The 15418-nt window shown below is 53.2% G+C and overlaps 1 protein-coding gene across 9 annotated transcripts in view; it reads left to right on the top strand.

Moving 5' to 3' along the window:
• Positions 1–439: 439 nt before the first annotated feature.
• Positions 440–15418, top strand: part of LOC135190374 (histone-lysine N-methyltransferase PRDM16-like) — a 43071-nt gene continuing 28092 nt past the window's right edge. For 2 of the 9 annotated variants that reach the window (XM_064171713.1, XM_064171712.1), the window contains exons 1-2: positions 440–563; positions 9352–9457. In XM_064171713.1, the coding sequence (XP_064027783.1) occupies positions 462–563; positions 9352–9457 (208 nt within the window). In that variant the 5' untranslated portion in view covers positions 440–461. Of the gene's footprint in view, positions 564–5028; positions 5056–5520; positions 6228–6283; positions 6323–7060; positions 7375–7919; positions 8021–9351; positions 9458–15418 lie in introns of those variants that run through there. The other 7 variants (XM_064171721.1, XM_064171719.1, XM_064171718.1 and 4 more) reach the window with 7 other exon arrangements.

Genomic DNA, 15418 nt, shown 5'->3' with positions numbered 1-15418 from the left:
CAACCCTTTAATGAAGCCTTTCTGCCCCCACACTTGGGCTTTTAAGTAGAATCATAGAATGGTTTAAGTTGGAAGGGACCTCACAGCTCATCCAGTTCTGACCCACTGCCATAGGCAGGGACACCTCCCACTAGAACAGGTTGCTCAAGGCCTCATCCAAACTGGCCTTGAACACCTCCAGGGGTTTTATTTGGAAGGATTCTTCTTTTGCACAGTTGTAGTCCTGAGCCTGTTACTCGTGGCCAGCTCTGATGTGAGTCCTCAGAGGTTCTGCTAACCAGAACTAAGAGCTGATCGCAGCTGTCTCTGTCTTCACCACCCAGCTCTCTCCTTTCTAGTTCTTGTTTGGAGCCACGCACTGCAAATGAAATCCTCCTTCTTCCTCAACCCCAGATGAACCAAACATTTCTTCTCCTGCTTCCCTACAGGTTGCTGACGACCTGGGGAGTGAGAAGTTCTGCATGGATGCGAGCCAGAGCGGGGCTGGGAACTGGCTGAAGTACATCCGTGTAGCCTGCTCCTGTGATGAACAAAATCTTGCTGTCTGCCACCTTAACGACCAGGTAAGGGCTGCCTGGACCAGGTGCTAGCCTGCTGTGTTCACCTCACCACTTCCACACACCCCGGGGGGGAGGGGAGGGGTTGGCCAGAGGATAGTGTGAGAAGGAAGCACTGAGCGGAGGGGACCGACAGTCCCTGCAGTGCCTGACAGGCTGCCCAGGGAGGTCACCATCCCTGGAGGTGGTCCAGAAACGTGTGGAGATGGCACTTGGGGACATGGTTTGGTGGCTGTGGTGGACTTAGGTTGAAGGTTGGACTCAGTGATCTTAGAGGTCTTCTCCAACCTAAGCAGTTTTATGGTTCTGTGGTTCACCTGTGAGCAGCTCTGCTGCCATGGCCCCAACACTATCTACAACCCCTGGAGTCTTGGGGTCTTCCAGTCCTCATTTTGTGGTGGGGGAAGATGCTGTGGAATGTTAACCCCGGGTGTGAAACAGAGCACAGCAGGAGCAGTGGAATCTGGGGGTGGCTGTTGGGTTGCCAGCAAACTGTAGCAAGTTGGTTTCCCAGCTGAGGTGAGCAAGGAGCTGTAAGCTGCAAGCTCCCTGCTCACCTCAGCTGGGAGCAAACTTGCTCCCTGCTCACTTACTGTCTGAGTTTAGTAAGAGGGAGAGTAGGAGATGGTTTGGGAGTCTGCTGAGGAGGAAGAAAAGTGAGAAGCTAAGAGGCTGGTGGAGCAGGCTGGAGGTGGGGGTGTGGGTGAGGGATGTTCCAGGGAATTAACAGGATCTTGATTGTGTCAGCTAAGGGTTCTAAGGTTCTTTGAAGCTTAAACCCCAGAATGGATTCAAGATGAGCAATCCCAAGATGGGAGTTCCTCAAACCACAAGATGAGCACAACTCAGCTGCAGGTCAGGGAGCAACAGGACTAGGGGGAATGGAGCAAAGCTGGAGGTGGGGAGAGTGAGGCTGGAGGTGAGGTGGAAGTTGTTGAGCAGGAGAGTGGTGAGAGGCTGGAATGGGTTGCTCAGGGAGGTGGTTGTGGCCCCATGGCTGGAGGTGTTTGAGGCCAGGCTGGCTGAGGCTGTGTGCAGCCTGCTCTAGGGTAGGGTGTCCCTGGGCATGGCAGGGGGCTTGGGACTGGATGATCTTGGAGGTCTCTTCCAACCCTGACTGATTCTGTGATTAAGTCACCTAACAGGGATGGGCAATGCCCTCTGAGTGGTGCCAGCAGCTAACAAGCAGGAGGCACATTTGGGTGCAGTCAGACAATGAGCTGAGGGTAGAAAAATGCCCTTCTGCCAAACCCATTGCAGAATGCACCTGACAGGGAAGCTGGAGTGAATCTGAAGTGAGCCAGCTCCTGTAAGACAAGAGCTCAGGGTGCACCAGGATGTCAGCCCACTCTGTGAACTTGGCTCCTGGTCTAAAATGCTTTTAGACAACTCAACTTTGGATATAGTTAAATATACAGACACACAGACACACAAAACCACCACAAATGCTGGTGGTAATTTAAGCAATCTAGGAGATGTAGAGGCACAAAGCCCCAAATTTCAGCCTGCTTCGTCCAAATGAGCTGCTGATTGCTGCCCACTCACCACTGCTCACAAGGGCTCTTACAGCAAGGAGCCTCCGACCCAAGAGCCAACACTTATTTATCATCAGCTCCTTGTCTTACACCCTGAGCTGCTCTCTGTGGCACAGGCAGGGCTGGCCCCGTGTCTCTGCTGCCCAGGTAAATCAGGGAAACACAGAATGGTAGTGGCTGGAAGAGACCTCTGGAGCTCATCCAGTCCAATCTCCCTGCCAAAGAAGAGTCATCCATGGTAGGTCACACGGGAACATATCCAGGTGGGTTTGGAAAGTCTCCAGAGAAGGAGATTTCCACAACCTCTCTGGGCAGCCTGCTCCAGGGCTCTCAATCCTCACAGTAAAGAAGTTTCTCCTGATGTTGGGGTGGATTAAGTATCTCAGGAGGACATCATCTCTCAAGGGACCTCCCCTTAGGTCTTTATAAGAACTAAGAGAGCCATGTAGCTGCCATATGCTTTGAAAAGGGATCCCCTCGTTTTCCTAGGGGGATGTGCTGAGAAAAGGACACATGTCCTGATCTGGAACTCTCTGCTTTTGTGTGCACAGAGCTCCGTGTAGAGTTTGCTCAGAGGAGATCCCGCTGGGGGCTGCCGCATCGAGCACCCCGCGGGGCAGAACGGGGAGAGCTCAGAGAGCTCTCAGGAAGGAAAGATCTCAAAAGAGAAGAGAGCCCAGAGGGGAGAGGTCTCAAGCCAGAGTGCTCCTAGAGCCGGAAACATCAATTTTCAGAGTGACTAAGCACTGCTGCTTTCTCCTCACTGCTGTCTCCTAGCGCTGCCTTTAGCTTCATTTAATGCCTCGTTCCTAGCAGGGTACATTTATGCTTTCCCCCTCTAACAGGGACTCAGAAAGCAGGGAGAGAAAGGCTTTATCACTGCCATTGGGTAGGCAGGCAATGATTTTGCCTGGCAAAGGTTTGTTTGGAAGTACAAAAAGAAAAGAAAAGCTTTTGCAAGAGAAGATTACTCAGGGAATAACAAAGCAGCTTTGTGGTGGGAAAAGCCTGGACAAGCTTTTCATCCTCTCGGGAACATGAACAAGTTTACCTGGAGGGGGGGGGGAGATGGTCCACAACACACCAAGGCACAGCCCAGACCTCTTTCTGTTCTTCCATACACTGCTCTACCTTGAGAGCATTCCCAGGAATGCACAGACAATTCTCCTGGATTTTTGGTAAGGGAATTGAGAGCAGAATCTGGACCTCTGAATGCTGGGGGGGGGGTTCCCCCCACCCAATTTAAAGTGCTGCTAGTTAGGAAGAGAACAGCTGAGACCTTTCATTAACTATTTTTCTATTGTGAAGCCAATTTTTCTCCCCCCCTCTCACCTAAAGGAATGTTCCTCATTTCCCTTTGTATTTATTCTTACTGGGTAGGTAAACAAAGAGCAGATCCTTGATTGACTGAGAAATTTGTGCTTCTAAGGGAGGAGTGGGGGGGAAAAAATGATCCAAAAATGATAAGATTTGTTAAATGCATCTGGAAAAAAAACAGCGATTCAGGATTTGGGTTTTATTTGTTCCTGTGGCTGCTGCTGCTGCCTTCACGGGGCAAATCCTGCAGCAGTTCAGCTGCTCTCATTCAGGAGACTGAAATATTAAGGAGAATATAGGTAGTAAATAAAGCAGTCAGGAGGTTTTTTGGGATGCTAGGTGTTGCTTTTGTTTGTGTTACATTTATTGGAGCTAGCAGGAGCTAGAGTGATGGGGAGGGGGGGGGAGAAATCAGCCTCCTATTCACTAACCCGTCTCAGATGTGCGTGGAGAACAGAGACCTTTTAGCAGGCTTTTAACATCCAGATTTGGGGAGCTTGTGCAGGATTCCTAGGGATGGGACACAATGGCTTAAAAAAAAAAAGAGGAAATACAAAGCATTGTGGCTCGGTCGAAACAAAAGGAAGGCGACTCCAAAGGAGGAAAACATCTGAACAAAAGCAAAACGCGCAGCCCCGCTCCGGCCAGGCACGCAGGAGGCCAAACTTCGCCCTGCTTGCTGCTGCTCAAGCCCCACGCACGGCTCTGAGCCCTGCCTTGCACCGACAGCGGTAAAGCGTTTGCCTTGTTCTCTCCTTTGGGTTGCGGCTGCAGTTCCCTGTTAGCAAGGCAAGACTCTAAAGCAACCACTTTTCGGCTCGTTTTGTCTTTGTCCATCACCTCCGCCGCAGGGAGGAAGGGTTCTGGTCTTTAGGGAAGCGCTGCAGCTGTCTGCCCAGCTCGCCGGTGCCCTTCTTGCCCTAAATTGCAGCGGTGTTGCTGCAAGGAAGGGGAGATCAATAGCAGGCACAGCTCATGACAGCAGGTAAACAGCGCTGGTTCGAGCTGGTCGCCTAAATAGCGAGGGGAAGACTCGGGCAGACTTTTCTCAGTCGTGTTCCATCTCCGCCTGCCGCCTCGGCACTGGGAACAGGGAAGCAGAGGATTGTTTCTCAGCTGTGTCTGTCTCCAGCCCACTTCATCTCAGAGCAGAGATGCGCAGCGCTGTGTGCCCTGCTCAGCCTCGGCACTGGGAACAGTGAAGCAGAGGATTGTTTCTCAGCTGTGTGTCTCCAGATCACTTTGTCTCAGAGCAAAGATGCGCAGCGCTGTGTGCCCTGCTCAGCCTCGGCACTGGGAACAGGGAAGCAGAGGATTGTTTCTCAGCTGTGTCTGTCTCCAGCCCACTTTATCTCAGAGCAAAGATGCGCAGCGCTGTGTGCCCTGCTCAGCCTCGGCACTGGGAACAGGGAAGCAGAGGATTGTTTCTCAGCTGTGTCTGTCTCCAGCCCACTTTATCTCAGAGCAAAGATGCGCAGCTCGGTGTGCCCTGCTCAGCCTCGGCACTGGGAACAGGGAAGCAGGGAATTGTTTCTCAGCTGTGTGTCTCCAGATCACTTTATCTCAGAGCAGAGATGCGCAGCGCTGTGTGCCCTGCTCAGCCTCGGCACTGGGAACAGGGAAGCAGAGGATTGTTTCTCAGCTGTGTCTGTCTCCAGCCCACTTTATCTCAGAGCAAAGATGCGCAGCGCTGTGTGCCCTGCTCAGCCTCGGCACTGGGAACAGGGAAGCAGGGAATTGTTTCTCAGCTGTGTCTGTCTCCAGACCACTTTGTCTCAGAGCAAAGATGCGCAGCGCTGTGTGCCCTGCTCAGCCTCGGCACTGGGAACAGTGAAGCAGGGAATTGTTTCTCAGCTGTGTCTGTCTCCAGCCCACTTTATCTCAGAGCAAAGATGCGCAGCTCGGTGTGCCCCGCTCAGCCTCGGCGTGTGCCGCCGTGCTGCAGTTTGGCATTATTGATACTTTCAGTCACTGCAACCAAATTGTTTGGTTCTGTGCCGCTAAAACCTCACAGCCAGCGCCAGCTTCTTGGCACTCCGAGTCCCCTTCCGCGGGAGCAGTTACAGAGCAGATCCATGCTGGAGAAGGATTTCTCCGGGGGTGGGGGGGGGGAAGGGGGAGGAATGAGGTTATTTTACTTTCCTCTTTCAAAACTTCTTTAGCACCCCGTGCCTAGAATAATTCTGCTAAAAAACACGAGATGTGCTGTTTTCCATCGGCCCCAACTCCGACTTCTGTCGTTAGCTTATTTTTTTTTATGCCAAGGAGAACCGAGTGGGTGGTGTGGAGAGAGAGAGAGAGATGCCCCTTTTCTGGGGAGAAATAAAACGCTAATGCATGGAATTGGTGCTAGAAATTACGAACAGAAAACGATTTGTGGCCGTAAATGCCCTGACGGATTGGTCAAGGCTTTGGTGCACCACAAAATAAGGAGAGGAAAGGCAGCAGCACTTTCAGTTCGTTCAGACGGTCAGTAGCGTGATCGCAAGGTGAAGTTAATTACCGTAATGAAATGTTTGATGAAATTAAGGTGGCTCCGGCAGGATCTGGCTCTTCCCTAATGGTTAGCGAGGGCTGCGCTGCGTATCTTGAAAGGCTGCAGCAGATGTGGGGTTTGGCTGCGCGAAGCTACTTTGTTCTGGGAGCGAACAGGAGGGGGAAAGGAGTTAAAAGAAGGCAAGGCAGTGGCAGCCTCAGCCAGTCGGTGTCAGAATCCTAAAGGATTCCCCCCTCCCGGTGTAAAATTTGTGGCTGACTTTAAGAATTGGGTGGAACTTTTAGATCGTGGTTCGTGTTTTGGTGCTCGTTTTGGTTTGGGGTTAGTAGCCAAAAGAGAAATGTCTTTTAAGAGCTGTTTTGGGCGTTTGGTTGTTCTCGTTTGGTTTCTTTTCTCTTTGCTAGCTGCAAGTGATGGTAAATTATTCGTTCAGTTTTCCTGAGCTTTGTGCTTGTTCCTCATCTTTCGTTTTGTTTTTCAGGCAGGGTTTGTCATAAACTCAGTGTGGTTTGGTGCTGGAAAAGGCTTTTCTCGTTGAATAAGCAAGCAGGAAAGAGAGATAATGACAAATAAATTAAATATATTTATATTAAATAGAGATAGAAAGGAAAATTCTGTCCCACTTGTAGTTTGGAGTGGAATCCATGGAAATTCTCTCTCAGATCCACGTGGAACAGTTGCGTTCACCTCCTTACAGCTGTTCTTTTGCTGTCCCGTTTGCACCGCTCAGGATTTTTCAGCTAAGGGTCTCAAAAGTACAGCCAGATCCTGAGGTGCCTCCAGCTGCACAGGTTCACTTCTTTCCTGGCTGTGTTCCTCGGCTAGATGAGGATGGGTTTGTGTTTAGTGGCGGAATTGCTTCACAAACCTGTGGGAAACGCTGGTGAAAGTTCCGTGGAGGATTGTTGCAAGTGCAGGGATGAGGCTGTGCGGTTTGGGGCATCTTGGCAATGTCAGTCAGGTTTGATTTCTGGAGTTAAATGATTGGGTTTGCGTCCGTGGCACTGCTGCTGCTTTGGCCGTGTGGCTAAGGACCGTGGCTGGTCCTTTTCTGCTGGGCAGCACCGGGCAGTTGGGACACGAAACACTGAAGTGTTTCGGTGGCTTTGCAGCTGGAACGGCAGGAGGGTTAGAGGACGCTTAGGAGAGAAGAAACGGAGGCGACTGGAGAAATTCCAGCCCCGGTGTGGGCATTATTTACCGGAACGGCTGCGTTGAGCGGGGCCGCATCCCTCGGGTTCTTGGCGGTGATTGCCTCTCTTCCCCTCCCCGCTGGCCTCCGGTACAGCGGCAGCAGCTCCCCGCAGCCCGGACGGGCTCGGAGCCGCTCCGGCCCCAACTTCCCCTTCCCTCCGCTCCGTGCCGCAGCTCCCGGCCCTGCCAGGGAGGAGCCCCAAGCCTGCGGGGGATGGCCTCTGGGGACGGGGCTGTGCCGCCGGAGCCGCTGAGCCTCGTCCGGAGCCGACAGGTCAGGAGTCTCCTGGGCTCACGCCCGGCACGGCCCCGCTCGGCAGCGGCCGGAGCCCCGCGGGCGGCCTCGCCGGTGTCAGGCGGCCGCGACCGGGCCGGGGACATCCCGCGGGCGGCGGAGCGGGGCCGTGGGCGGGCGGAGCCTGCCCCCTGCTGGGGCCGCGCTGCCGGGACCGGGAGCCCAGCGCTGCCGGGAGCCCAGCGCTGTCGGGGCCGCTGCCCGGCTGCTTGCTGGGGAGGGTGGGAGTCCCGGGGCGGGCGGCGGCTGCCGGGGCTGCCCGGGCACGGCGCCTTGTGCCGGAGCGGAGCCTCCGCGGGGGGCTGCGGCACGGCCGCGGGCGTGCGGTGCCGGGACGCGGGTCTGAGGCTGCAGGGCTGCTCGTGTGGGCTGCGAACCGGCTTCTGCGTTCGGATGAAAGGGTGGAGGGCGAGGGGAGAGAGTCAGGCACTTGTCAGCGGTGCCCAGCGCCGGGGCAAGGGACACAAACTGCAAGCCAGGAGGCTCCATCTGCGCATGGAGCAACTTGTTTGGTGTGAGGGTGCTGGAGCCCTGGGGCAGGCTGCCCGGAGAGGTTGTGCAGCCTCCTGCTCTGGACAGATTCGACCCCCAAGTGGACACTGTGATCGTGGGCAAGCTGCTGTGGGTGCGCTGCTTGAGCAGGAGGGTTGGAGTGGGTGATGCCCAGAGGTCCCTCCCAGCCCCACCATGCTGGGATTTGGGGATTCTGGGTGTGCTGTTTGGTGGGTTTTAAGTAGCTTTTGGAAGGATGCTCTGTAGAGAGCTGCAAAGATCTGCATTAGAAGCACAGCAGTAGCATCCTGCTCTCGGCAGAGCCTGTCCTCAGGAAGCAGTGGTGTTGATGGCAGTGCCCACCAGCAGTGTGTGGCTTCCATTGTGTGGCAGTTTGGTTCTCCATCCCTACAAGCAGCCAGCATCACTTCATCCTGCTCCTGCAAACCAGCTGCTGTCAGCACACAGCCACCCCACAAACGCTGCCCTCCTGTCAGAAGGAATGAAGCTGTTGGGGTCCACTTGTGTGTAAGCCCTTTGTCACTGGGCTGACAGCCATGGCTTCTCCTTGGTTTGGGGCTGGAATGCTGGAAGTGGCCTTCAGCTCCTGTTCTGCACCCACAAAGTGGTGTGAGTGAAGCCTGCAGCTGGTGCATGGCTTCTGCCCTTGGTTTCAGCCTGGTTCGGTTCGTCCTCGGGTGTAATGGTGAAGGTCTGGGAGGTGAGCAGTGCTCCATCAGTGCATCTTGGAAGGTCTGAGAGGTGGACAAGGGCACCTCAGAGGGTTCAGGTGAGCAGAGTTGAGCTTGATGCATCTCAGAGGGTTCAGACGAGCAGAGTTGAGCTTGATGCATCTCAGAAGGTTCAGGTGAGCAGAGTTGAGCTTGATGCATCTCAGAGGGTTCCTGTGAGCAGTGCTGGGCACAGTGCATCTCAGAAGGTTCACATGAGCAGTGCTGGGCTCAGTGCCTCTCAGAGGGTCCAAGTTCTGTGATAAGAGATCTGAACAGGGATAACCTGTTCACCTGGCATGGTTCAGGTCTTGTCTTTAGGGCTCAGGCTGTAGGTGAGACCAACCTACACCTCCAGCCTCTCTGTTCACTAGGCCAGTCTGGGTTTAGAGAAGAAGCTTAAATGTGTCCATTCCACGAGTTGAGCCTTCCCTTGGCTATCACAACCCCCCTGAGCTCACAGGAGGTAGGGCAAACGGTGGGAAGATTTGGTGTAGTTCCAGTGAGAGTGGCTGGTGCCACAAACACTCCTTCATTGTCCAACCACGGGAGCTGCTGACACAGGTGGAGTGAAAGGAAGGCAGAAAACAAGAGCTCTCAGCAGCAATTATCCCCCAGATCAAGTGACAGCCTCCCCTGCTAGCTGGAACGCTCTGAGTCATTGGTGAACGTGTGAAATGCAAGGTCCTTGCAACGTTTAACATCTCTCTCCATTTCTGTTTCTGATTCCCAGATCTATTATAAAGTTATTAAAGAGATTGAGCCAGGAGAAGAGCTCTTGGTGTATTTGAAGGAAGGTGGTGGTTATTCCCTTGGGAACATGGCGCCCAGCATGGAAGGTAAGGTCTCCTTTTGCTAGACAGGACCTTTCTGCACCTCTCACCAGCAAACCCAGCGGTGCTGAGAGCCTCAGTTAGTGCCAGACTGGGGCCAAACCCTGACTGGTCCCTGCCCCTTCTGAGCTGTCACTGTTGGATGCCTCTTTCCACTCTCTCTCTGGTGAGACTAGCTGCTGAGAGCAGAAGTTTGCATTGACCTCGAGGGCACCCAGCAGATGAATTTGCTGCTTCTCTTGGAGGAACAGCTTGGGGTTGGGTGTGACTGGAGGTGCCCAGGGTCACCGTGTTTCTTTGGGTGCAATGGAAATGGGCCACACCTTGCCTCCAAGGCTTGCAAAACACTGCTCTGCAGAGCTCCTGGATCTTCTTTTTAGTGCTGCATGAGGATGGTGATGACTTAACCTTGGCATAAGAAGCAGCATGGAGCTTCTGCTCATCACTCTCTTGGACTGTTGAGTGCTTTGGGTTCAAGCTGAAAGTCTGTGAGTGAAGGGAGTGACCAGGTAGCAGCTGCTGGCTCACCAAAATGGCAGGTTTGGGGGTTTTCAGTATTCTCCCCCCAAAAAAGTTAATGATTTTCTGATCATTAGAGAAGAGAAGGCTCCAGGGAGACCTTAGAGCTGCGGTTCAGTGTCTGAAGGGGACCAACAGGCAGGCTGGGAAGGGGCTGTTCAGAGGGCCTGTGGGGATAGGATGAGGGCAGTGGTTTGAACCTGTATCATGGCAGAATTAGGTTGGACATCAGGAGGGAATTCTGCACAGTGAAGGTGGTGAGCCCCTGGGACAGGCTGCCCAGGGCTGTGGTTGAGGCCCCATCCTTGGAGTCATTAATGATTACATTTAGTGTGCCCTGTGCAGCCTGCTCTATCAGGAGGTGTCCCTACTGAGTGTAGAGGGCTTGGATAAGATGCTCTTGGAGGGTCCCTTCCAACCCAATGCAATCTGTGATCCTTGAGAGCAAGCCAGAGAGGTGAATCATTTCTGCACCCAGGATGGCTTTGCATTTGATGCCAGGGAGAGCTCAGAACCCTGAGCACCTCATTGCACTTCCCCTCCTGCCAGGCTTTTATTGGAACAAGCCCAAGGGTGCTCCTGCTTTTCCATCCTTCCCCTGACATAACCTTCAGCTGCTTCTTCCTGCTCACCTCTACCCCTTTTGCCACGTAATTGCTGCCAAATTAGAAGGAGCCAACGCTTAAATATTTGACTTCTTAATACTTTTTGCTCTTTCCCCTCCCCCTTCTTTTTGCCACCTTGGCTAATGCCATCTTCCTGCTGCCTCTGCCACCCTTATTCCCAGCCTTGAATTAACGAGAAAGCAAATGCAAAATTGTTCAGCACAAAGATAATTATCATTGGGAAAAAAAAAAAAGAGAGAGAGAGGGAAAAAAAGAAGGGAGGCAAAAAAAGGGAGAGAAATCTTTTATCCAAACCCCAGCCAAACACAGCAGACCCCTTATCACTGCAGGAATTTTGAGTAGGGCACTTGAACTCCTTTGAGCTTGGAGCCTGGCAGATTAGCATGTAGATGCCACATAATTGTGTTCCCCTTGGTTTCTCTGAAAGCTATTAGGCACTGATTTATTTTTCTCTTACATTCCTGCTTTGTCCTGAGTGTTACTGATGGAACTTAAGATAGGCACCACACAACCACAGATTTGACAAACAAGACACAGAGAACAGGCAGCAATTTTTGTGTGACTGGGTTGGAGTTTTTTGTTGGTTTTGGTTTGTGTTTTTTTCTTTTTTTTTTTCCCTCTCTATTTTTTTTTCCCCTTTTCCTTTTTCTTTATTCTTTCCTTCTCCCTGCGAGGTACCAAAAGCAGGAACCTTTTTGTGAAGGGTGCTGAAAGAAAGAGGGAGAATCTTAGAATCAGTCAGGGTTGGAAGAGACCACAAGGAGCAGCCAGTTCCAGACCCCCTGCCATGGCCAGGGACATCCTACCCTAGAGCAGGCTGCACACAGCCTCAGCCAGCCTGGCCTCAAACACCTCCAGCCATGGGGCCTCAACCACCTCCCTGGGCAACCCATTCCAGCCTCTCACCACTCTCCTGCTCAACAACTTCCTCCTCACCTCCAGTATGAGATGTCTGACATGGAAATGATTGAAGGGATAGAAAGGGATGGAAGGGATGGAGGACACTAAGTGCCCCTTCCAGGCTTGGCTTCAACACCTCCAGGCACAGCAACTCCACCACCTCCCTGGGCAGCCCATTCCAGTGCCAATCACTCTCTCTGACAACAACTTCCTCCTAACATCCAGCCTGAACCTGCCCTGGCACAGCTTGAGGCTGTGTCCCCTTCTTCTCTTGCTGGCTGCCTGGCAGCAGAGCCCAACCCCACCTGGCTACAGCCTCCCTGCAGGGAGCTGCAGACAGCAATGAGCTCTGCCCTGAGCCTCCTCTGCTGCAGGCTGCACACCCCCAGCTCCCTCAGCCTCTCCTCACAGGGCTGTGCTCCAGGCCCTTCCCCAGCCTTGCTGCCCTTCTCTGGACACCTTCCAACACCTTAACATGTGTTTGATGATGGCCAGGACATGTGGCTGCTGCAGCAGGAGCCTGGGCAAAAGAGAGTCCTGTCAGTGCAAGCAAAGTCTGACTGGCAGCTCCTCAGCTTGTGGAAGCTTAACTACAGCAACCTCCTCCAACTGCATGGAGCTTGTGTGGGATCTGGAGCTCTGCTGACAAAGGACAAGGAGAATTAGAACCAAGCTCTCATTTTAACAGTTAATCCTGAGGCTCTTTGCCTACCCTGGAATGCAGTAGAAGGGACAAAAAGATGTCAGTGATGACAGGCAGTGCTCTGTCCAGGTGTCTGCTTTGGAATGGGGTCTTGTCAGTTGTCCTTCTTTAGCTGAGCATGTTGTAGTTCTCCATGGGTAGTTTTCCCAACCCAAGGTGAATTTCTGGTTCCTAGAGGATATTTTTGGGTGAATTAAGGTACAATAAATCATTGAAGTCTCCCAACTGAAGAAGAATCCCATATGGATTTGTAGAAGTGATGCATTTTCCTCTGAAGTCAAAAGAAGAGAACAGAGCAAACCTGTTCCCTGCATTCCAAATTTCCAGCTTTGGGGAATTGCCAGTTTGAGCTTGAGAGATGCTGGGGGGCTCTAGGAGCATCTTAAGAGGTGAAGCTGCTGATCTGGAAGGCTTTCAGGAGACCATTCTCACCTTGAGCCATCTCTGTGTTTGCAAGGGGGAGACATTAAATTTGAGGGCTGTGAGGTGCCAGAGCTGGCTGGAGTCAGGAGGGATTTATCCTGGCACTGCACAGCTCAATGGGCTGTGGGAGTCAGACAAGCTCCTACCCACCTACTTCTCCAAGAGGAGAGCAAAGAACAGAACTCAGGCCACGTTTGCTGGTGCCAGTGACACTTGGGAGTGCAGTTTGACATCCCAGGCTGGGAAAAGTGAAGGCTGCAGCAGATACAGCCCTAGGGCAGAGCTAATGTGAGGAGAGATGGCACCTGGAGGCTGTGGCCTCAGCCTCTGCAGTGCCTGCCTTGGGCGTGCTCACTGCTGTCAGGCTTGCCTCTGTTCACCCCAGCTCTGGATGTGTGGGGACTGAAAAGGTCCCCAGCACACCTAGTCACAGCCTTTGCCCCTCCTTACTTGCTGCTTTCATGCTGAGAAGGTTTTTGGTCCCTAAACGTGCAGAGGAATGGTGCTGGGTGCTGCTCTTCCAAGATGACAGGTCAGGATGCTGCAATGCTTTTGTTTCCCTCATGAAGAGCAGTTTGGGTTATTTTAGTGCTGGATTATGCACAGTCTCTTGATGCTGCTAGGGAGGGTTGGATACCCTGGTTTCCAGGTTTCCCTCCCCAGGGACATAAAGTGCATGAGGTACATTCTGGCTGCTGTGCTGCCAAATGCTGCACAGCAGAATTCCTCTGGGGAGCAGAGCAGGGTCTGATCCCCTTGGCTATGAGGCTGCTGACAGCAGTTAGAGAATCAGGATTGGAAGGGACCACAAGGAGCAGCCAGTTCCAACCCCCGTGCCATGCCCAGGGACACCCTATCCTAGAGCAGCCTGGCCTCAAACACCTCCAGGGATGGGGCCTCAACCACCTGATCAGTTCCAGAGGATCTGATCAGTCAGAAGGAGCTGCACTGGGACAAGTTTTTTCCCCTTAGCTCTCCTTTCTTAGTCACAATCCCTTTTCCCCTCCCAAAGGACAACATCACCCCCCTGGATCTGGGCGTTTGGTTTCTTTCACATCCCTCTGCTCTTCAGCTGAGGAGCTCCTGGAGCAGCTGTGGATTTCCCTCCTTCAGGGTGCAGCCTCACAAGCCCTGCTGCTGGCTAACCCAGCAAGGCTCAGCTGCTGCCCTCCTGCTGCTGTTTTCTCTTTTCAGCTGCGTTTGACTTTCTTCCAGCTCGTGGGCATGGCCACACTTTCCGTGTAGGTGGCACCACGCTGGGTTTCATCTGCCTACAGAGCTCGCTGCAGCAGCTGGAGGGGATCTCATCTTTCTCAGTCACCACAGCAGCAAGTCAGAGGCTGGTGGTGTGCAGGGGCACAGGGCGAAAACCACAGCCTGGGCTTGAAAAGGCTCCTCTGAGAGCAGCAGAGAGGAGAGAGCAGTGCCCCGGAGCAGGCGGCGAAGCGGCGGTCGCTGGGTGTGATGCTGCTGCTCTGCTCCTGCTCAGCTCACACCTGGAACAAAACTCACCCTGATTTATTTCAACCCCCCACCCCCACCCCGTGGCAGACCTCAAAGCACAGCCCAGGTGGTGGTAACAACATTCATAGCATCCTAGAACGGGTTGGGTTGAAAGGGACCTGGAAGATGATCTAATGCCAACTCTCTGCCATGGGCAGGGACACCTCTTGCTAGTCCAGATCCAGCCTGGTCTTGAACACCTCCAGGGAGGAGACATTCACAACCTCCCTGAGCAACCTGTGCCAGTGTGGGTTGTGGGTTCCCCCTTCAGTGAGGATGGGGAGGCACTGGCACAGGTTGCCCAGGGAAGTTGTGGATGCTCCTTCTTGGAGGTGTTCAAGGCCAGGCTGGATGATGAAGTTTTTCCTGTCCAAGCTGGTGTTGAACACCTCCAGGAGGAGGAGGACATCCACAACCTCCCTGGGCAACCTGTGCCAATGTCTCCCTATCCTCACTGAAGGGGCAATCCACAACCCACACTGGCACAGGTTGCCCAGGGAGGTTGTGGATGTCCTCCTCCCTTCCCTGGAGGTGTTCAAGGCCAAGCTGGGTGAGGCCTTGACCAAGCTGGGCTGGTGGGAGGTGTCCTTCCCTATGGCAAGGGTTTGGAACTGGATGAACTTCAAGGTCACTTCCATTCTAGGATTTTAGCACAAGCTAAGTGAAGCAAAGGTGTCAGAAAAAGGAGACCAAATGTAAGCCAGGACAGAGTGGGACAGGATGAGGTGACCCCAGCAAACCAGTGGTGGCCAGGAGCTGCTGTATCAAGCTGGCTGCAAGCTGGAGGAACCCAGAGCTATCCCAAACTCCCTCCCAGAGGTTGTTCTCCTGGAAAATTTACAGCTCTGAGCCAATTGTTTGGCTTGGCAGGATGGTCAGGATGCTGCCTTGTAAACTTAATAATAGCTGCCCTCTTTTTAATTTGTTTGACCTTGACTGGAGTAATTTATGACCTGCATCACAGCCTTGCCTTGGCTCTTTCTTTTCTTTCAAAGACAAAAAACCAGCCCCAAACAGCACAGCACCAAAGAATGTGGCTCCTTTCGGGTGTTTTTGGTCTCCTTTCCATGATACTCAGGGTTTGAACTCCTGAGCAGTTGTGTCAGGATAGTGTTGGGAAGAGATTTTGTCAGGCAAGGAGCTTCTCCAGGCTTGTGCCCTGCCTGGTGGCTCTGTCTGAGGATGGTTTGGGCTTGTTGCTTCTGAAGGAAAGCTCAAACCCTCTCAGTGCAAGCACTCAGGTCCAGGGCAGCCTGGCTGGGTGCTGCAGCTCCTGATCCTCGTGGCTCTGCA

This window comes from Pogoniulus pusillus, chromosome 36 (genome assembly GCF_015220805.1).
Source record: "Pogoniulus pusillus isolate bPogPus1 chromosome 36, bPogPus1.pri, whole genome shotgun sequence".
In the NCBI taxonomy this organism is placed as follows: Eukaryota; Metazoa; Chordata; class Aves; order Piciformes; family Lybiidae; genus Pogoniulus; species Pogoniulus pusillus.
Note: the sequence above shows the minus strand (reverse complement) of the source record. Positions and strands in the feature narration are given on the sequence as shown.